The sequence below is a fragment of the Vigna angularis genome, chromosome 2, assembly GCF_016808095.1.
Source record: "Vigna angularis cultivar LongXiaoDou No.4 chromosome 2, ASM1680809v1, whole genome shotgun sequence".
NCBI lineage: Eukaryota > Viridiplantae > Streptophyta > Magnoliopsida > Fabales > Fabaceae > Vigna > Vigna angularis.
The window spans coordinates 49384423-49407549 of record NC_068971.1 but is presented as its reverse complement, the minus strand read 5'-3'; the positions used below and the strand labels follow the sequence as shown (position 1 = coordinate 49407549).

General features: G+C 31.0%; 2 protein-coding genes across 4 annotated transcripts; both read right to left on the bottom strand.

Annotated features, from left to right (window-relative positions):
• Positions 1-12: 12 nt before the first annotated feature.
• Positions 13-6020, bottom strand: LOC108329480 (kinesin-like protein KIN-14I). 2 transcript variants are annotated; one of them, XM_017563699.2, is made up of 20 exons: positions 5870-6020; positions 5443-5673; positions 5028-5194; positions 4808-4951; positions 4472-4708; positions 4304-4375; positions 3980-4048; positions 3770-3832; positions 3503-3682; positions 3333-3414; positions 3116-3211; positions 2852-3025; positions 2664-2770; positions 2401-2579; positions 2020-2181; positions 1682-1935; positions 1418-1581; positions 1143-1316; positions 502-995; positions 13-394 (listed from the first exon to the last, which is right to left on the bottom strand). In XM_017563699.2, the coding sequence occupies exons 2-20, from the start codon at positions 5558-5560 to the stop codon at positions 265-267; spliced, it is 3066 nt and encodes a 1021-aa protein (XP_017419188.2). In that variant the 5' UTR covers positions 5561-5673; positions 5870-6020; the 3' UTR covers positions 13-264. The 2 variants fall into 2 exon arrangements, with proteins under 2 accessions (XP_017419188.2, XP_052729860.1); XM_052873900.1 differs by lacking the exon at positions 5870-6020 and having other exon boundaries at positions 5443-5824.
• A 12309-nt stretch (positions 6021-18329) lies between these two features.
• On the bottom strand, positions 18330-22662 carry LOC108329625 (nicotinamide adenine dinucleotide transporter 1, chloroplastic). Of its 2 annotated transcripts, XM_017563933.2 has the most exons (10): positions 22325-22662; positions 22124-22219; positions 21757-21863; positions 20740-20788; positions 20450-20559; positions 19808-19902; positions 19624-19712; positions 19451-19545; positions 18865-19116; positions 18330-18786 (listed from the first exon to the last, which is right to left on the bottom strand). In XM_017563933.2, exons 1-9 carry the CDS (start codon positions 22413-22415, stop codon positions 18880-18882), a joined length of 969 nt encoding a protein of 322 aa, XP_017419422.1. In that variant the 5' UTR covers positions 22416-22662; the 3' UTR covers positions 18330-18786; positions 18865-18879. The 2 variants fall into 2 exon arrangements, with proteins under 2 accessions (XP_017419422.1, XP_017419421.1); XM_017563932.2 differs by having other exon boundaries at positions 18330-19116; positions 22325-22661.
• Positions 22663-23127: the final 465 nt, after the last annotated feature.

The following is a 23127-nucleotide window of genomic DNA, read 5'->3' as shown; positions in this document are numbered from 1 at the left end:
TACAAATAAAAATTCATTGCAGTGTGAGGAGTTTAAACTTTTACATTCCCTTAAATGTTGTAAAAGAAAACAAAAGAATGTCATTATACAAACAAAGCAACTGGCATTATTGCTCCATTATCCGTGTGAGGTTGATGATTACAAAATACAAACCCAAAAAATAATACAAAAATAGCTCTCTCTGTCGATCTAAAAAATTGAAAAAATATTAAAAAATAAAAAATATGAACAATCACTCTTTATACCTTCTGAATAACACATTGTTTATTTTCTACCGCCACTTCTACGTTTCACGTCAACTGGAGCTGGATGCCTTCCTGTTCGATGTGAGACGCCATTTGACTGTTTCAATGAAGGCGAAGGACCCAAAGGAGAAGAATGAACAGCATTCTTGCTGCAAAATTCAAAATATACTATTATCACCAAACAGTACAAATAAAAATAATCTATGAATATAATAGAAAAAAAAAACATTTTACTAAAATATCACTTTTGCATTACCTCAACTCGGGGCTTTTCGCTGACTTAGAGATGGATCTTGTAGTCTTTGATCCAATTCCACTGGTCATGCTGCTGAGTTTGGAATGATTAAATTGCCAAAGCAAATCAGGTTCTGAGGAATCACTGGTGGCAGCATCGGGCTCATCCGTGTCATCTGAACCCACAATGTTAAACTGGTTGCCTCCTATGAACATGTTGTATGATTGTTCTGAGTACATTTTGCAAGAATCTTTGAGATATTTCTGATAAAAGGATTCAGATAAGTTCCCATTGCTTGTTTGCCAACACCCCAAGAGGTTCTCAGTTTTGTTTACGTCTTGCTTGTTGTTGACCATGACCTTGTCAACCCATTCTCCAGAACCAGATTCTTTGTCATCCTCCGCATAGTTTTGTCCAAGACTATTGTTCACCGGGGGCCATGGTGGTGAATTTCCTGATATCTCATCAAAATCAAAGCTCTGAGTTTTGTGCCTCACTGTTGTATTACTTTGAAGCTGCAGGATGAATTGTTCAAATTCCATCTCAGTTTAACAAACAGTAACCAATAAAATTTTGCATGATCTATTCAGTTCTCTTGAGGACAGACTACTCCTTGAGTAAAAATCGTAACAGTCATGTTAGTTAGTTTTCCAATTCCATACCTCTATATTGCCAACCTCCACCATTGGTCGCCGGCATCCAAGCTGATCCCCGGTGTCAGGAATTTGGTAAGGTGAAAGCTCAATACCCTTTGTCCTGTATTTTTCGGAGCTGCTGCATAAAGAATGTTCTGATTCTCCTTCCTTTCTTGCTAGTGCTGCCTTAAGGCTGGCAATCTGAAACGTAATTCAGTAGTTAGTTAGATTTGATAGGACTGAAAATGAAATTACTAAGATTATTACCAAGAGAACTACAAAATTTAGATTTGACCATCAACCTGTTCTTTGAGCTCTTTAACATCTGAACTATCTTTGTTTACTCTAGCAGCACCAAGTTCAACTGTGGCAACTCTTTCAGCAAATTTTAAGGTACTAATTGTTTCTCCAATAGCATCACTCTCTGGACTTATGTGAACAAACATTAGTGTCTTTGCCTGTCCTCCTGAAACAATCGAACCAACAATATCAGAGAATTCAAACGAATTGTGTTTCTAAGGAACAGAAAAAAAAATGGCTGGAAAACAAACTTCTTAAAACCTTACCAAGTGAATCTTGGAGTAGTTGTGTGAGTTTACTGTTTCTGTAAGGTACATGTGAGTTTTTCTGAGCAAGGGAAGCAATGACATCTCCCAGAGCTGAAAGAGATTTGTTAATATGCTGTGCCTCTTTCAGTCTATCTCCTGTGGCCTCAGATTTATCCACCCTCTCACTTCCTGCCAAGTCAACCAAATGCATGCATCCACGAAGGATAGCTCCAGATGTCAAATCTCTTCCTTGAACATGAACAGTCAAGCAACTGCCAAATTGATATTTGAAAGAATACAATTGTTAGCTGTGTCCAAGAAGTACCATGACAAGAGGTGAATAGGATACACCATACCTATGAGATCGGCTACTGCGGTCATTAAGAGCTGTTGCTCCAACTGCACGGTTCCTTTGACCGAGGTTCATTAGTTCAATAACATCAATAGTTGATGATACAGGGACAAGGCTGGCATCTGGAACGCTGAGTCCTTTTTGAGAACTACTTCGAATCTCCAATGTATTAATAGTCAAGGGCAGCAAAGCAATCAATGGCATGTATGTTCTAGAATGTGTATCAATAGTTTATAATGCATCATATTTAAAACTTGTTTTCATTTATTAAGAGCAGCAATCAACGCAATGTACTATAATTTCTGAGACCATACAAAACCAAAATTGATAGCACTTCATACTGTGTACAAAACGAAAGAGAATAAAATACACTGGTAAAGGATATCTTTTGTTTGTTCCATCAGTGACCAAAAGATCCCTGACTTGTTCATTGTAAATCTCAATCATTTGAACAGAAACGTCATATTGGAAAGTGTCCTTTCTTTGATCCGCTATAAGAAACAAGTCGCTTAGAGCCCTGTAATTTACACCTTGGCTTTTCTCTGTGATTTCTTTTGGTCCAGTCTACATGTTAAAAGTATAAATCAGCAAAAGATCATTAATTTTTTTTTCTTTCTAGAGTAAATTCCAAATGGTTGTGGATCCTACCATAGTGTAAGTTTTTCCTGATCCTGTTTGCCCATATGCAAATATGCAAACATTATAGCCATCAAGAACAGATCTAACGAGTGGCTGCATGTCTAAGAAGACTTCCGCTGAAACAAAAGAGAGAAAGTTATGATCATACTAAACAATAGAAGTCCTGTAGATAATTGAAAGCAAAAGAAAAAACCAACCTTGGGTTGCAGATGGTCCAAAGATTTTGTTGAAGTTGAAGGACCTTCGTCCCTTCCCATTTTTTGAAGGAATATTAACTGTGATAGTTCCATCATTAATATTTTCCACTGCGCTCAAATGGTTTGATTGTCCAGGAAAGAATGGTCTTACTCGACAGTACACCCTAATACTCCCTGATGAAACAGATTTACTCATATTAATTCAAATCACAAAGGCATAAAAGAAGCGGACCAAAAGCAACAAGAAAGCAGTGATCTTATTACCCTTAAGATCCTGGACTTGATTGTATAGCTTGCGATTTTCTTCAAGAACTCTGTGATATCCAGAAGCAGCGTGAGCTAAGCCATGAACGTGCATTCCTAGAAAGGAAAACAAATAACTTAAATAAGATGCCGTGTTTTATCCACCAATCACAAGGCAAACAAAGGAAGTAGGAGAAAAATAGTAGAAAGCTTAAAATGAATTAATCACTATCCTTACCAAGATTAGAGAACTCCTCACGAAATTTCATTTGCATGAACTGCATACCAGATTTTGTCGTGTGAAGAGTATGTCTTAGCTCCTACAATAACACAATAAATGAAATATTAATTATTGTATTAAGAAATTGCAAAGATTAAACGTGATAAGTATCACCACTGATTCCCTACTTTAATTTCTCTTTGCTGCTGATCAAAGAGCATTTTCTGCTTCAGAAATTGCCTTTGCGATTCCTCATCAGCAACTAGATTTTTATGAATGCGATCCTCTTTTTTTGATACCATAGCATTAACTGGACTTTTATGAATGCCATCTTCTTTTTTCGTTACCACATGAATCTTCTTCTCCCCCTGATCGAAAAATAGGTGGTTATAAGAATTATAGCATTTTCAAGAATCATGAAGGTCCTGGAATATGTTAAACACTAGCCATGTTACCTTTTTATCTGCCACAACAGACCCATTGCTTTGAGAAACAGGATCAATCGAAGTTACTTTTGCCTGAGAAGTTACAAGATAGTGAAGAAAATCAAGAACAGCTTGTCAACAAAGTCACCTTAAGTAAGAACCAGTACGGACTAAACTCATAACAGGACAGGCCGAGTATCCAAAAACTAAGGAAATTATGAGTAGGTAAAATTGTCATACCTTTTCACCTTGACTTGCTATTCGTTGTTCAAACTCCTCTACAACCTTGCACAAAACAGATTCAACCAACTGTTCCGTGCACAAGAAAAAAATATTAAAAACTAGCTTTAAAGGCACTCTTGCTCTTAGTATTATGAATGACTAAAACAAACTGAAGCAGCAGATGTGTAGTAACAGTACTGTGAACGTGATATTGTTTCACAAGAATGCTATAGTTTTCTAAAGCATTTTATCACAATATAGATTTATTTTCGATAAGACACAACTTAATCAGTAAAGTTGTGATGAAATTTAGCTGTGAAACAGAGCTACTTGTTATCTTACCTTTGGAACTTCTTCTGGCTTCTTATCCAATAGAATCGCACGAACAAGCGAACTCAAAGAATGGGAACCAGACTGCAATTATAGAAACATAAAAAAAATATCCGTTGGTTATTCTTTCGGTTCAACTAGATAAATCCAGAGCAGGTACCAAAAACCAAGTGTACCTACCATTTTATCAGACTCTACGTCAGAACTAAGAACTGTGAGATGTTTATCATTGATCGATGAAGTCCTTGACAAGGAATTAGTAAATGGGTCCGAGTTTTTCCTAACAAAAGATTTGGCAGACACAGTGGGTTTGAGATTTCCACCAAATTTCCACACGCCATTTGCCCCGCTCGTTTTCCATTCACTATAGGACTTCAGGGCCAACACGCAATTGACAATCCTGGACGATTTTCCTCCCTAAGATAAATAATTCAATACAAAAAACAAAAATTGTCATTAACAATTGAATTAACCATGATACGAACTGGTTACTTGTTCAATGCTTTATTCACATACTTGTTCCAGATCAGATGCCTCAAAGGTAGGAAGTCCAATTTCTTGGACAGCCACAAGGAAATTCCTCACGTTTTCAAAATACTGATATGCCGTTAATGGAGCCCCATCAGGGATCGATGCAGAATCAATAGGACTCTCCACAACCTTAAAAGAAGAACACAGTGTAAACAAACACTTGCAGAAACATTAGAAAATCAAACTAAACAATGATCTAACCCACCTTGGGAACAGCTCCGGATTGAACTTTATTAATAACATTACAGAGAATAATCCCACTTCTCAAACCAAGCCTAAACTCTTCCTCTGAGGGCTCTGCTGGTAAATCTTTAGCCGCAACTACTCCAACCATTTTTCTCAACCACCCCGCTGCCTCATATCTTCTTGATGCTGCACGGTAAAGAACTTTCCGTTTCAGGGTATTTGATGATTGATAATTTGAAACAAAATTCAGATACTTTTTCTCTGAAACAAATCGAAACTCGGAAAATTCCAGTCAGAGTAATCATCATACAAAAAAAAAAAACCACTTTCACATTAAAAGATTAATTTTCACTCGTTATTAGTAGTGTCAGAGTTATAAGCAAATCCAAAACTGAATTTTGAAGGAAGCCCAGAAAAAAATAACGGGAAAGTACCAGCTTCTTCTGCTTTCCTGGATTCCAAATCAAGATCTTTGAGGCGAGGACCGTGCTGCTGAAGCACGTCCTCCACCACTGATGCCACAGAAAAGAACAACGCCGCCTCTGCCGCCATAACATGAACACGAGAGAGTGTTGTTAACAATGATGTTGATGTCCCCGGCAACAGACCAAGAAGGTCATCTACATTGCACAATCTGATCCATCGGGTGGAGGAGGAGGAGAAAGCTGGATTGGAATTAAAGATAGAAAGAAAAGAAAAAGAAAGTGATGTGAGGAACAGAGAAGAAGGAAGAAAGAATGAAAGAAAAGAACAAGGATTTAAAAGCGTGTGATCGTTTTGTCTCTGATACGGTGCTTCTTGATTATGCTATTTCATTGAGTGTTCTTGACATATGTTTCCATGTTAGTTCCATTATGTTACCTTTCGCTTTTCTTCTCTTTTCTTTTTCTTCTCCCTCTCGCAGATACAAAGTGAAAGGTATCGGTATAGGCTATTAAATCCTCTTTATACTCTCTACTCTCTCCTCTTCCCTTTCTCATTCCACCGCACCTCAACTCCGAACCTACTCCCATACCTCACTCTTTCAAACCTTATATCACTAAAATTAAGATTGCTGTTTTTCCCAACCCTCGCTTCGCTTCTAAGCGCGTGAACTTCTCCCTCCTCCTTTTTTTTATCACTAAAATGCAATTTTTTTAATGTTTAACTTGAAAAATTAACCGAATATCGACTTAATATAACGGGTTAAAATATCAAAATGAAAATTTTAAACTTAAGAAATTATTAAAGTGGCTAATTTAAAGCTTTTTTTAACTGCTCGTTGACATTTAGTGATTATAGTTCCAATTATAATATTTATCTTGAGTTTTACAAGAATCTTGTTTAACCGTGCATTTATAGTTAGTGATTATGGTTATTCCGATTTTAATTCCTGCTTTTAGTTGTAGTCTTGATTAGAAACAAAATGTCTTTTTAGAGATGACATTTTTTTCTTCAAATAATTAAAGACAGTTATATATCCATGATTCGAATTTAAGACCACTTAATAAGTGAAAATAACCTTACATTAGTTAAGCCTTAATGTGTACACCGAGAATAGACAACTGTGCAGTTAATTGATAGACTTATTAAGTATTTCATAATGGTCAAAAGAATATTGTAACTATTTTACACTGCTCGAAAGTACCCAAAAATTAACTTTAAAAAAAAGCTAGGATCTTACAATTGTAAGTTTTCCGTGTAAAAAACAAAACTTAAAACTGTTTCCATTTAAGGGGTGAACTTAAGTTTACTATTATCATGGTTTCTAAACTCTAAGTTTGAGTCAAGGTTTTTCTTCACTTCACGCTAGTTGTAGTTTGGTTCAATTGGGGTGAAACTTTCATAAGATATTCTAAAGTTCATAATTATTTAACAATGTTAGCAATCAATAATATAATCAATTATTTGAATACTACAAAAACTTATATTTATAGATTTCGAAATAAATTCCAATTTGTATTGAACTAATTAGGATAAAAATGATAATGGTTTAGATTGAGATTGATATAACTATCTTTAACTATAACGCTTTTAATCTGACCGTTTGGTTTTTCAACTAATTTATATGGAACCACTACCATATTCTTAAACTGATTGGACGGTTATATTATACAAAAATGAAAATATTTATAAAGAAAAAAGTGAATGGTTTAGTTTTTGTTTGTATTGAAAAGATGGGTTGAGTGTAGATTGGTGGTGATTTATGTTGGATACTAGGTGCCTAAAAGGGATATTATGGTTGGATTTTAAGATCCAACGGAAAAAGAATGTGGTAGCTAGATCTTCTCTGCACACACTTGCTTCAACTTCCAGATTAATCACTCCCTCATTTATTTGCTGATTCCTTTGTACTGTTGCAGTGAAGAAACAAATACCAATGATAATTTCTCAAAAGTAAACCCAATGCAATCTAGGTGATGTTGTTTAACCAATTAAAGTAATACTTAATTTGGTTACATGAAAAATGTCAATGATTTACATGATGCTTTAATTTTGGTAATATTATCAAGTGGCCAGACCAACCATTTGCTGTTAATAATGATACTTTGATTTAGGGTCATAATTATCATAAGCTATGTTTTCTTTTCCTGTTCCATTGAGACTCATGAACTTGTCCTCATTCTCACCACCAACTTTATCAAAACCGACTTGGTCTCATGAATACTTGCCATACTTAATTATTTTGTTGTCTTTGATTAAAAGTTTTCAGCTTGAGAATTACGTACAAAAGGAAAGACATAAACGTTGTTGCAGGCATAAACAATGACCAGTCTTGTTGTATTGGTTGTCAGATGTAACCTTTTTATTCTTAAACAAATCGAGGTGTATAATTTAAGAGTTAGGGAATTATGACTCAAAATCAATTCAATAATCTTTTCCTTATTCTGTGTTTCTACATAAGGTATGAATGAGTAATAAAGTAAAGCAGAAATAGAATAATGGAGAAAAGAAAAGTGAAATCCCATCTATTGCCTAACTTAACGGAGTGGTTGGCTTTGTTTGTTGGGTCAAGGATGTGTTTTTTTGTAAAACATTGAAAAAGTTATTTTTAGTTAAAAATTAAAACTATTAGCCGAAAGCTCTTCATCTTTTGAATTAAAAATATTTACTAATTATTAGGCTGTATAATAAATCTAAATGATACAAAAGGATTTGTACATGTAATTTTTGTATGTATAAATTGTTCTTGATAGTAATTCCTATTAGAATTGATTAAAATAATTCTCTTTGTTGCTTTTTAAAAAATCAAATTATGATGTCTTATGCTTTAAATATATTTTTTTCAATAAAAAATATCCATAATCATGAATATTTTGTTTAACTTCAATATACAGTAAATAAAATATATTGATATCGGCTTTTTCTCGAAAATCTTACTTTGCTTGCACAAGGAAGTAACTTTACATTTATCTTATAAATTGTTATTCAATATGTGAAAGTTTGGTATATATAAATATACTTTAAAAAACAATTTCATAAAGTTAAAATAAATTTAAAACTCGCTTCTTGATGTAAAGCTTGTAGAATATAAATTAAAGAATTAAGAGAAATAAAGATAATAGAAAATAGTTGAGAAAAAAAATAAATGTTTTCATTAATATCAAGAGTAAGTCAAAACTCTTTTTTTTTTTCAATAGTGTTTCTGCTGAATAGGACCGGAGAAAACTCCTCCTGCCTGCAGCAAACACTCCGACACTCAAGTCAGAATGAGCTTTTGCAAATCTATATAATTATCACAGAATAGAGTTTACCTTCTCCTTTGACTCCTATTTATATGATTTCAGAGAATATTACTCATTAATTTATCTTTTAATGGCTTTCAATGCGCATCTTAAATACTCGACAATGATCGTTACCTCATGAAGTAAACATTCATGAGCGTTCAACTGCTGTCTCCAGTCCATAGTTTTAGATGTCCGCCCGACCGGTCGTATTGCTCTTAAGAGATCCGATCGGACATATCAGGCTGAGACACCCAATCGGATATATTAGCCTTGCTTCTACCCGCTCGACACTGTCTAAACCTTCTCGGTCGGTTGTCCGCCCTCGATAATAACAAATAGTAAGTACTGTGTTAGAAAAATCACAAATCTAAAAATAGGTATGATTTGTTTATAAATTAATAATATTGTTTTCTTTATACTTCTAATAATACATTATTTAAATCAGTGTCGTGTTTCCAACCAAAAAAGTAGTAGGTATCTAACTATTTTCATATGTTTTTTTAAGAATTATGTAACACACATAAAATATTATGTGTTAACTTATTAACGTGGTTATACATTAGGTTGATTCATTTGGTTTATTGACAAAAAGAAACAAGAAATATAAAGTTAATAAGTTTTCCATTAAAAGTAGAAGACAAAAAGAAAAAGAAAATAGTAGATTCGGAACTTTTTCACGAACAAAGAAAAAACTAACATACTGGCAACTAATATTAATCCATAAAAACGTAAACTCAAACAAATATAATTTAAAAGTCATTTCAAAATCTTTGTTGTTAAGAATTTTTCATTTCACAATGTATGTTGTCCATCAGGAAATTCCTGCCATGAAATGTAAAATTATAAACATTGTTTTTATTATGTTTAATTTTTTTTCTTTCCATTATTTAATATGTTTTTTAAAAATAAAACCGTGACTATCAATTTTTAAAAACAATACTTCAAGAACGCGATTATTGATCTAATGAATTTTCATTTATACGATGTTTTTACAGAACAAAACTGTGACGATTTAGAATTTGAATGATAATAAATATTAAAATACCATTAAATAAATTTCTGTATAAATATTTAGAAAAGAGAATGTGTTTTTTTATTTATATTTAAGTTTATTTGATTTATCTTTTTGTTTTGTTTTTGTAAAAATAATTGTACAAATATAGATGAGGATTTTGTTATGAGAGTAAGAAGAGATGGGTGTTTGATTTGGTGGGTGAATTTTAGTGATTAATTAAAGAAGAAGGTAGGCAAAAGTTTCCAATAGTAAAAAAAAATTGAAAGCAAGGATTGATAAGGATGACATAATATATTAGTAACTTGAAAATGAATAGAATTTGGTAGAATTTCTCTTTCTGTTAGTGCAGTGGTTGTTGGGGAACAGTTATCTCCCCAGCCTTCAAATTAAAATGGAAAGAGTTTAAAAAATTGTTTGTGCCCTTTTCACCAAGTATAAGTAAAAACTACATAGGTATCAAGTTTTTAAATTGGGATGAAATAAATTATTTTTTTAATTTTTATTTAATCACTCAATAAATTTATTTGTATTATTGAGTAATTTCAATCATATTTAATAAGAAAAAATAAATACTTACAATACATTTTAATAATTATAAGATAACTATTAAAATATAAAAGTGTTTCTTATACTAAAATTATTAGATAAATTATTTGTTATTGTATATTTGTTATGTAGTCAACTTTTTATTTTGAAATGCATCCATTCTTTATTGTTGTGTAATTGTCATTGTCTTTTATTTCAATTTATTATTTTGATTCAATTCAGTTTTATTTTCTTTTTAAAATGAAGCCGTTTTATTTTGGAGAACAAACTTATTTTTTATATAAATTTATATTGATATTTTTATTAAAATTCATATGTTTATTAAATATTTTTGAAATTAAATTATAAATTATTACATTTAGTTACAAGTATTTTTGGAATTATTTTTAAATAAACCCTATAGTAAAAATTAAACATTTAGATTTAAAACATTTAATAATTATATTTTAATAATATTTTAATAATTATATTCTATTTAATCTAATCTAATAATTATATTCAATTTATAATTAAATTTAATAATTTATAATTGAATTCTATAAATATTCAATAAAAGTGTCTGTTAATAAAAAATGTATTTATATAAAAATTAAATTTAAATAAAGATAAAAATTATTTCATTTAAAAAATAATGATTAAATTAAATCAAAATAACGAATATAAAAACGTAATTAAACAAAAAGTAATGAAACAATCCTAAAATATACGTAACACTGATATTAAGATATTAACCAATGACACGATATGGACTTAATTCGTGTATATCTTTTTTAACATTAAAAAATCTTAAAAATTTTAAAAAATTATAAATTGAGACGTTGCATACTTTGTATATCATTAACTATTTAAACATGATTATAAAAAATTATAAAAAGGTTTAAATTGACCAAAAGTTAAGATATTATTGGACGTGGAAAGAAAAAACACATCACGACGAAATGGAAAGTATATATAAACCTAAATAATATTATCACCGAAAGCAAAATATTTGAGAGGAATGAGAATGAGACGAGTTGTGACTTAAGAAAAAGAAAGTGAAAAGCATACTTAACGTTCGAAAAATTCAAATCGGTGGTTCGGAACCATAGCCATTAGGTTTGGGAAGGTCCACGAGCGCGTCTTAGAAGGGACCCACTTCACCTACAGTCACAGGTCATTCAACAAAAATAATCGGACGGCAAGTTAACTCAAGTAAGCCATAGTATTTCTCCGCGTGGCAAACTCCAATTGGCAACATGCTACTGTATCAACCCGGGCTGAACTGCTTAAATTACTGTATATTTATTGCCATTTTGTTGACATTGTAAGCGCGTGTAGACTAATAATAAATAATTTAGTTAAATTACACAACTTTTTCATTAGACGTAATGATTTTTTAAAATAAATTATAAAGTAAATAAAAATTCAAAAATTATGTTAATTTCCTTTATTCGTTTATAGAAGTATTAAATCATTTTATATTTTCAAGAAAATATATATTTTTAACTTCGTTGATTTTCATTGAGTATATATTTGAACTGATTATTATGGCTGTTTTGCATTCCAGCAGTGCAAAAATCTCCTTAAACACACTTTTAAAATCTCTAACCCAAAGAAAGGATTTATAAACATTAAATGCTAGCTTAATGTTAACACCATCGTCTATCACTCCTTCAACACAAATCCATTTGAAACGTAGCTCGTGCTTATATGTGTGTTAATTTTTAATTTATGTCTATAATCAGAAATATTAATTTTTTTATACAAATGATCTCTGTTCCTTTTGTTTAATATCATTGGAATTTTATTATCCAAAGATTATGTTGTGCTATGTTTTTTTGTCATGCAATTTTATTTTATTTTATTGGAAGTGAGAAATAATATTTTGACACGTATTTTTTATATTCATTTATGTTTCTTTTTATATTTTTTTAATTTTTAAAAATTTATAAAAATTAATTATTTTATAATCATTTTATATTTATAATAAGTATTAAATGAATATAAATATTTCATTCATAATTTTTTTTTGGAAATTGAAAACAGAATTAGAGAATAACATACACACTTATGGGACCTGCAGAAAGGTGGAATAATGATCACTCTTGTTTCTTAATTAAAGGTGTTTAGTTTTGTAATATAATTTCAAAGACTAATAAATCTAAGAAAAGTTGTTAAGTGCAGTTATTATCGAAAGGGTAAAGTTTGCATGTTATTGCCTTTTTTCTTTATGAGTTTCACATGTTAAGTGAGCCCACTGTATCATATTATTATGTGTGAATTCTCTTTGTGAAGATTCATGCTGTCACCTCTCAGAAGATGGCCAGCCACATCATACATACAATGGAGCCACATGCACTTTCATTTCTGGAAACCAATACAAAATTTTTACTAATTAATATTTTCTTCCAACTCAATATTCTTTGCGTGTTTAATCTATGCATATCTTAATTAATCTTTTCCTTTCAGAAATCAGTAAAAATTCAAATTTGTTTACCTTAAAATGAAAACAAACATGTATGTCAAAAATAGTTGCTAATTGATGATGACAATGACTAGGATATTTTTTTTAAATTTAAAATAGTCGAAAGAGGACAAATGTGTCAACATTATTACAATCCGGTTGGCGTTTGTATTTTTGTTTTTTAAATTTTCAAAATGAAAGAAAACTCTCTGTTTGAATGTCATGACAAAATATTAATTCCAAAGAGAATTCGATAAAATTATAATATTTTTTCTATCGATTCAAATTCAAATTCAAATTTTGTTGTTATTATTCTTTATTTTCTTATGAAATGTTAATGTAACTTAATTTTGTTATTTATCCACTTTATGTGACTCCAAAATATAAGAAGATTGTCGCTTATTACTTTGATCATGGCAGGAGCTTTTTGGAGGGTAACTTTGGGTTTGGTGAAAATATCTCACAAGGTAAAAAAAATAAAAATAAAAATAAAAATAAAATAAAAATAAAAAGAGATGAAAAGAGCCATTTTTTCCTTTTGAAGTTAAGACATTCATGAAAGTGATGATAACTGGAAGTAGTATAAAGAAAAAAGAAGTGAATAATGATATTTTATATACGAAAGCTAAGCCTAACCATTACTTTCATTATTCTTTATTCTTTGTTTTGGTAGTGATGCGTTACCAAAATGTGCCGGTAGAGTAGGTGAGTAAAAACTCTATGAAGGGAATGAAAAGGGATCGTTGCACATTTAATTTAATTAATGGATTAATAATGGTCAAAATTCAAATAAATTATGCTTCAGAAAACAAGCTCCACCATTACTTTCCCTGGGTTACCATGCTTCTAAATTTAATTATATTTTTATGCCGTGTAAATATTTTTTGTCAAAAATATATTAAATGTGACTTGTTTTACTTTCACACAAAGTGTCCCTTTTTTTTCTCGTATTTATTAGAAGCCCAGATGCATCACATACTTTCGTAATTGAGAAATTAGAAAAAGATGTGTTTAGGAATTGAAAATATCGATCTCTTATTTCTAGAAACTATATATATAATGCTAAAAAGTTTGAAACTTAAATGTCGAATTACTTTTGGGAAGTCATTATTGAAAGTTTTCGAGAAGTTTTCATGAGTTTTCAAGAAAGATTTTCTGAAAAAGAAAAAAAACCTAGCAAATTATTATAAAGTATTGAAAGTTTTCATGAATATAAAGTGATTGTTTCGGTTATTGGGGCTGAGTTACCAAACTTTTTCACAATTTGTCTTCTTGCTGTCCGGTAACACTTTAAGCTTCGTCTCCTCGCTCCTCCGTCTGGGAGAAAATCTGTCAAAAATCTTTCGATGTCAAAGTCAATACTCAAACCGTTCGACAATTCAATAGAACAGTAATAAATGTGCAGTGAATGCAACCTATCCACCACTTACCTCTGAGCTGTATTTATAGTTTTCGTCATGGACTTGAGATTAATGAAAAGTTAATCACGACTCAATTCTAGCCCAAATGACTCTAATCACTATTTACTTTAATCCTAGTCTTAGTAACCCAGTTCACCTATCGGTCGATCTTGTGCAACAGTCCGGTTAGGTGGATGTCGGCACTACTCTCTGGACCGCTCGATCCGTACGATACGTAGTTGTTATTCACCCGAGTAGAATGATGAATGGTCAAGTAGAATAATGCGCAGTGAATGTTTATGTAAGCTGTCCGGCAATACTTTCAGAAGAATAAAAAGATAAAGAAAACGCTAGCGGTTGGGTCGATATCGGCGCCGCTCTCTGATACCGTGATGATTGTGATTGTGGCCAATACTTTGATACATAGATGTCAAAGATTTAGGATTTAGTTGTCAAGGATAAAAAAAAATAAAAAATATTAGTTATTTTGTTCAGAAGAGTAGAATTTCATTTACTGATATTTTTAAATGGTTGACACATCTTCCGTCACCAATTTAAAGACATTTATTTTTAATAACTCCGATGACTTTTCTGTATTTACGTGAGCATTCGGCAGTTTTGATGTGACTTAAAATAACACATAAAAATTTATACTAAGACTTAAAAGAAAATTATTATTTTCAGAAATTACTATCTTGTACCATTGACCCAACTTCATCAGCTTTCTCCAATGTACTACTCTTTGTACTTCTCATCTTACATTGTTTCATATTGCTAACTCCCTAAGATTTAATTAGTACAAACTTTTCATCATATCATAATTAATGATTACTTAAATAGTAATTTCGTAAATATTTATTAAAAGTATTGTAAATATGTGAAAATTGAATTAGATTTAAAATCTATTTCTTAATAATATTACTGATAGTATATAAATAAATATTTGATAAGAGTGAGTGGTGGTGATAAGAAATGATGTGGTGGAATAAAAGAAGACAAAGGAATGGAATCCGAAGGAGCGAAGGCTAATGCATGCTTAATATTGAATCTTGATGCTAAGTTATACTATCGTGCTTTATATTGGGCACTGAGTTGTCTAATTATGGGTCATCATTACCTGAATTTGCATAAGTTAATTGACATTATTATGATAAACAAAGGGTAAATCCGAAAAAGTATTTGAGACAGTGGAAAAGATAGGATGCTTCGCAAGGAATTAGGAATCTGATGGAGACGTGTTTTCTTGCTAGAGATAAACCTCCCTTTTGTTTGGTCCTTTGATTTTGACAACTTAGCTTTGCCTAAAACCTCTCACAATCAATCTGCATATTCTTTCTTTAATAACTTTATTTCACTCAACTCTATATTTCAGTCCCTACCAGGGCTATTCCTTTTCTTTTTAACAGAATCAAATTATATATATATATATATATATATATATATATATATATATATATATATATATATACATTTTCCTCAAAAAGAAATACACGAATACTCGATCTCATAAATAAAGTTTATATATACTACTTTTAATAAAAAATTGTAAGGCAATAAATTTATAAAATTTTCTACTTATGTAATAATTATTCTATTAACTTTTACTTAATATAAAACTTTTAACTCATCTTAAATTCTTAATGATATCAAATATATATATATATATATATATATATATATATATATATATATATATATATATATATATATATATATATATATATATATATATATATATTTCAACAAGAAGTAATAATATTATTTATCTTGGACAAGATATTCACTTCATGCATACATGGGAAATATGTTAATGGTTGCTAAAAATACTTAAGTTGGGTCCTTTTAGTTATATATATCTCCTCTTGAATTTGGTATAATAACATTGTATATTGTATTTATTGCTTGAAATCATTGGATATGAATATTTTCATTTGAAGAATGCACTTCAATTGCTTATTCCTTATTCATTTTATATTAAATGTTGTTATAACGTATCAAAGGATTTTATGTTCATGAAGTGTAAAATTTATTGAACTTATAATTGTAATATCTAACTAAATGAACATATAATTAAACTTTTAATTTTATACTTAATCAATTGTTGAACTTCAATAGTTCATTATATTTTCCATAATTAGATCACATACAAATAAAGTTATTAATAGTCTTTTCTTTGTTTTGGATTATGCATCGTCAATGGATTTTTTCTTTTCTTTTTCCTATCTTATCTATTATGCCAACAAACCAAACTATCATTTCAATTATTCACTTTCTTTCCTTTTTATTACTTTCCTAACAATAAAGTATTTTACTATAATCACTATATAAAGTTAATAAATTTACGATGCACAAAAAATTATAATCAATAATAAAAATATTTTATATTATCACTATGTAGCCTCTTGAAACGTTTTAATTTCATTTTTAAAATACTATTTGAGCTTATAAACTCTTAAATTTATTACTATTATTTCTTTTTCGTATTTCCTTATATCATTTTACACTTAGAGACAATTGAATGTACTAGTCAGTTTTACCAAACATTATTTTAATCAGCTAGCGTATTAGCCATTCATTAACTTAGGATTTTCACTTCCTACTAATATTTAATTGTGAACTAACTTAACTAATAATTCATTTATATATTCACATGGTGTTATTAATTAATACGGCAATCTGCATTCAACCCAAGCTTAAGCATTCATTGCATGTTTGGGTATGCAAAATGGACTTAGCTGGCTATAATAATGATATCAAAAGTCCATCAAATTAGTCAGATCGTATTAAAACATTTGTAACTTCAATGAAATTAGGCCATATTATAATAAGAGTATCAAAAAATATTTATTAAAACATGTACATAAATTATAATTTATATATTAAGTTACTATGTTTAAAATTAAAATTAGTTTCATTGAAAAATAAGAATACATATTTTACTTTCAATCCTTCATTTAAAATTATTATATACATATATTATCTTTAATGCGAGTAAAAAATAATATACTTGTCCAATATAAGGTCTGTCAGACAATTTTTGTTTAACTTGTTTAAAATAAAAATTAAACTGACCAACACAAATTTTTAAGATAGTCCATCAAAACATATAACACGAGACTGACCTAATTAAGTAGCGCTATTCCTGTATCAATTTAATTATAAATCAGACAATTCATTTCACCTTTCACGTAGAAGTTAATATGGTTATTAACTTCAAGATTTACACTTAATAGATGTGAACTTTTGTCTATAAATGTGAAATAAAGAAAACACTAAACTTTGCAAAAAAAAAGTGATACTTTAATTTCTTAAAAAAAATCGCTTTTTTACTTATTCTAATAATATAATAATATATATTAGAAATTTAAGTTAAAAAATATTAATAAAATATTAATATATTAATTATTATATAGCTTTTTTTATTATCAAAATATCACGATCATAAACTTTAATTAGGTATTAGTACAAATGTACTGCTTCCCTTATCATTTACTGCGTCCAACTTAGTGTAGCTTAAATGTTTTCAATGATTTTTCAAATCGATTGAAATTTACTTTTTTTAATCCAATATTTACAATTATACTCTAATATCTTAAACAAATGTTACTGTTAATCTAAATTATTTTCTTATTAGTAATAAAGCAAACCAGTGGGTGAGAATATTGCTCAATAATTATCACTGCATTATAAGTTAGAAACCAATTAGGTTGAAGAACAACTTAGTATCCATCCATTTCATTTTATCATTCATTTAAGATTTTATTAGACATTAAAAAAACTAAGCAAGTGAATATATTTCTTTTTACTACACTTTTTTGCATAAATAATTAAGTTGTTTCTCCCATCAATTGGCCTATAATTTATGCAATTGTGACTAATATTTCGCAATCTCGTAGTTGGTTTATCACTAATAGTAAAATATTATATTAATCTGAATATTTGTTAAGGCAATATTAAAATAAAATTATGATTTCTATATAAATATCAAAAGAATTAAATGACAGCCAAATTTTGAAAAATGAAAAAAACTTAGAACACGGTGAGATACCAGGAATATCTTAATTCCAAAGTCAATACAGCGTCACAAACATTGTTTTGTTCCCTCATTATGCAAGTTACATGAAGAATTATTTAGGAATGGTTCAAAGTTATGCGCCTTTTTTGGTCGTTGAAGCTGTCTTCACTTGAAAATTTACTTACACACAACGCAAACCATAAATTATAGCCCCAATACATTTTTTTAGCTGTTTGTCAACAACAAAATGATTGAGAGGAACCAGTTCTGCAGCAATCATGAATTCGACCAGTAAAGGAAACGAAATTGCTAAATAAATACCCGATGGCTCTCTTAAATGTATTTCTCATGTCTTCCATCCAGCAATTTTGATTCGCTAATTGCATGATTCTCATAAGTAAAGAAAATCCAGATCCGCCGGATATGTGAGGCAACATATCGTGCTAGATACTATAGGATATTATTCAGCTGTTTCAAAATCAAATAAGTTCCACTTTATCTTCTTTATCGTCGTCATCACTCAAAATTATAATTCTTCCTCAGTCTCCCTACAATGACTTTGCACAAGTTTGACCAGGGAAACCGGGCTCAATTGTGATTGGAAAATGAGGGCTCTATCATATATAAACCTCTAAGTCACAAAGAATGATATCTGCATCGCCAAGAGATATGTTACTCAGCTGGACTAAGCTTATGCTTTGTAATCTAACCGCTACAGAAGACAGATTACCTCCTAGACCAATTGTCACAAAATATGAGGTTGTGGATCAGAGGGAAAAAGAGAAACAAGAAATCGGTGTATCATTTCAAAGCTGGTGAATGTGATTACAGCAGCTGGCGTTGTCCTCAGAAGGTTCGTGGCACAACCTCGGTAAAAACCCGATAGACCTTCTTGTTGAAAAACCTTTCTAATACAGTCAATCACACCAGAGTACCGTTTCTCTGAATGATGCCCTTGTTCTTGAAGTCTGGAACGTACGACCTGCAAACAAAATACAAAATTTTCTAATGTTCATCTCCCCAAAGAACAGAAATGCAAAAAAAATAAAAAAAATATGTATATATATATATATATATATATATATATATATATTCCTAAAATTCCACCCCAATTCTACAAGGGCTTGCAGTTTCAAATTTAGCAACAAAAGAGCGAAGTGTGAGCTCAAACTATTCAAGAAATAGTCCAACATAATATTATTCTTGGAAGATTTATAAAACACGGATAATAGATTCTAAATCATTTTTCCATCAGACGGTTGGGGACAAATAACCTGAACTGAACTACCTTCAAATTCAATCATTCACCAACATACCTCATGAGGATAAGTTAATGTGGAAGCAAAAATTTTGGAAACGGATGATGCAATTGCAACATCACGTGCACCAAGTTTATCCATTGCTGCGTCATCTGATACAAAATAGTTAAAACATTAATTAACTGCCAAAACTTTCAAGAGTTCACAGAAAGCTGTGGACATGAAATTACCTTGATTTGCGAGATAAAATTTTATCGTCTCGTATGTAGGAAATTGAATGGCAACATGACTGATACCAGCCAGAGCAGGTACAAGTCCACTGTTTAAGGAAAAAAAAGTAAAAGTCGTTACATCATTCATTATTTTTCCAAATGCATTGACCATCATGTTGCATTTGTGTTAAACAACACCAACCTGTACAGGCCCCGAATGCCCTCCTCATGTGCAATTCTCCTTAATGCGGATAGTGTGCCCCTGTATGGCACAACACCAGATCTCATTCCTTGGGTCTGCATAAAAAGGATCGAAAACTTATAGTGCAGAATACACAAAATGAAATGATAATAAGTAGTTCTATTGTCTCTATGGTTTGGTACAAGACGAAGTTCATGTTCATCATACTAATATGAGGAATGGCAATGCAATGCTTTTAGTAATATTCATAAACCCTTTGTCCTACAAGGATAGCACTATTTGCCCACAGCAAAAACATTGTAAGTAGCTGTTTTCTGAGTTCAATATGCTCCCAATCCATGAAGTAGGGGTTGTGTCATGAACCATGATCTCACCTTGCACATAGGACATCCAGAAAGGAAAACAAGGCCTAATTTATTTCCCTCTTTGCTAGTTACCACAAAATTCCCAAATAATGGAAACAAAAACTGAAATATAAAATTCCATGATAACAACAACAAATTAGACAATCAAATGAGTTTTATACTCTCCAACAAATTTCTAATTACATGTATCACTCTGCATTACACCAATTTTATGTGAGATGTAGCTAGCACAATCAAATATATCAGCCTAAATTTAGGTTGAAATGAAGAAACACACTTGGAGTCTAGTCTTGACAACCCAGAGGGGATTTGTGAACATGGTAGTTGCAGCTCCAGCACCAGAAGCAGCTATCATATTAGACCCAATTGAAAGATGATGGCTTTCATCTGCATACATTAGCATAGCTATTATAATTCAGAATCTAAATAATGGGGGAAGCGGGGTGACTCAGAAAGTTGACAACATAAAAATAGAGGTTAATAAGTGCATTAATTATCACAAAAAAGAATAATGCTTCCAACAATCCCTTATTTAGATAGACAGAAAATAATAACTAACGGACTAACCATCACCATGGAGAAGGCTCTTAAGATGCTCATATGTACTAAAATAAACCTGCAGGTTCATAAATTGATACAATTAGAACACCATCAGTTTTCTGCAACTAAAAAGTTGTGAACAAACTAAAACTTTCTACCAGAACACTAAAATGAATCATTAAAAAATTAACTAACTTTGCTTTAAGAGTAATTCTCAGGGAATTTTGTGTCAGCTGTCAAGAATCACTAAGTAACTGGTCAAATAGTTTCACTTTTAGTCGAGAATTAAAGTTCACTATTCAGTCCCCATCTCTGTGTTCAATATACAGGGGTCATTCTATAATTTATTTGAGTGGCTTTGTGCACTTTATTTATTTTAAAAACAATGCAATATGAATACTTGAGTCCACATGGTATGATGATAATGAAGCATTCGGAGGAGTTTCTTTGAATGAAAGCGGAAGCTGTTTTATTGTTTTGATATGTTCTGTTCACCTTCACTTTGTTTTTCCTCATTATAAGTTTTTTTTTTGTCTTCTGCGATTGTATATTCAATTCCTTTTTCCAATAAAAATTATAATTTTGACACACTAATTCTCATCTGCATAGAAGTGTGCAGCCCTGTAAGTCACCCTGAACAAGCCATAAAAATGGAGGTTGGTTGATATGAGGTCAAGGGCACAATGATCTTGTACTCCAGTGTAAGAAAAATTAAGTCAATCAAAATTAAATCTGACAACCAACCATGAAATACAGAATTTTAACTCAGTTCAGTGAGTATTAACGTTTCTCACGAATGACTTCATACCCCTGCTTGTCAGAGATAAAACATGATCCTTGTTTATGTCAACCTTCCACAGGAGCAAGGTAGGCATTAATTACTATAGTACATTCGGTTACCAAATCGATGGCTATAATTTAAAAGAGCAGTTACAAATCTTGGACATGAAAGTTAATGAATCTGTCAAGATTCTATTTGTTGTTTACTCCATAAATAAAAAATAATACATTCAAAAAGAATACAGACATGGAGAAACGACTCACCGCCCAATTTGGAAGTAAAGCCAGCACAGTGGGCGCAAGCCCTCGATACATTCCACGTAACCCCTCCTTCCGAAAAATTTGCTCCAAGCTAGCAACTATTATGCTGCCTGCGGACAAGCAACACTCATAAGCTAAAGTCGCAATATTCAGTTTCAGTAGTTAAACCGATGGGAAAATTTTCCACAGTTGATTCATCCTTCATATAATACTATTAACAAACTGAAATCTAAAAATGATAGCAACAACCCCTTTTGAATGACAAGCTACATACAGGACAGACAAACCTTCCTCGATATCTCATTTATATACCCGAGTTAAAAAAATCGAACAGATAAAAAAAGGGCAAGAGAAAGGCTTGCGGTTATACCTCTAACACTTCCATTGGTGATTTGCGGGACACCATGAACCTGAAACCTAGTTTTGATGACATCTAAAGGACACACAAATGTAGCAGCAATAACCCCTGCACCAAATTATGTACATGAAAACAAACAATTACAAATCGAATTCAGAAAAATGGAAAATTGAAAAAAGAAACCACGATTAGAAGAATATAATTGAGGGATACCGGCCGAAGCACCGGCAGCGGCATTGCAGAGGAGGCCCTTGGGATTTATATGATTAGCGGCGTGGGTGTCGGCAGACATTGGCGGCGACATCGAGGGAGAAAGTGGCGAAAATGAAAAAGGAATCCTCTCTGGAGAGGGCGGTGGCGGAAGAACAGGGTAGTCGCATGGCCTGAGAGTTAGGGCACAGGGGAAAGACACAGTCTCTCGCTCGATTAATCGATACTAAAGTTTTGGGATTAGATTAGGGTTTGGATCAGATCCAAGAGCACTAGTCAAAAACGGCTCCTTCTATATGGTGCGTGTAATCCTTCCTCTACCACAACATCAATCCCAAACAACAAATACTTCTCTCTCTCACACACTCATGTTCGCTTTAGTGGGTCCCGTTTCTAAGTATTCCAAACTTTATTTATTATGGTTATAATTAACCGATTTATCATCCTTATTAATTCTAAGGAGAGTTTAACCAGTTTGGAGAAGAATATTTATTCATTTATAAATAAATTTAAAAAAATATACGATTTACAGTAATATTCTCCTCCATTTATTTCATAATATTTAAATAACATCGATTATTATCATTAAATAAGGTTAGCGTTTATCATTGAAATTAAGTATTTGAATTTAAAATATAAAATTAGAAATTTGGTTTTTAGAAAATCGAATTTTAATTTTGTTTCTTAGTGATTTTTAGAAAAGTATATGTTGAAAATCTTCAAAAAATTTAAAAATTGTTGAAGATCTTAGCAGTTTTTAAAAAATGGGTGAAGATTAAAATGATTTTCAAAGTTAAAAATCAAAC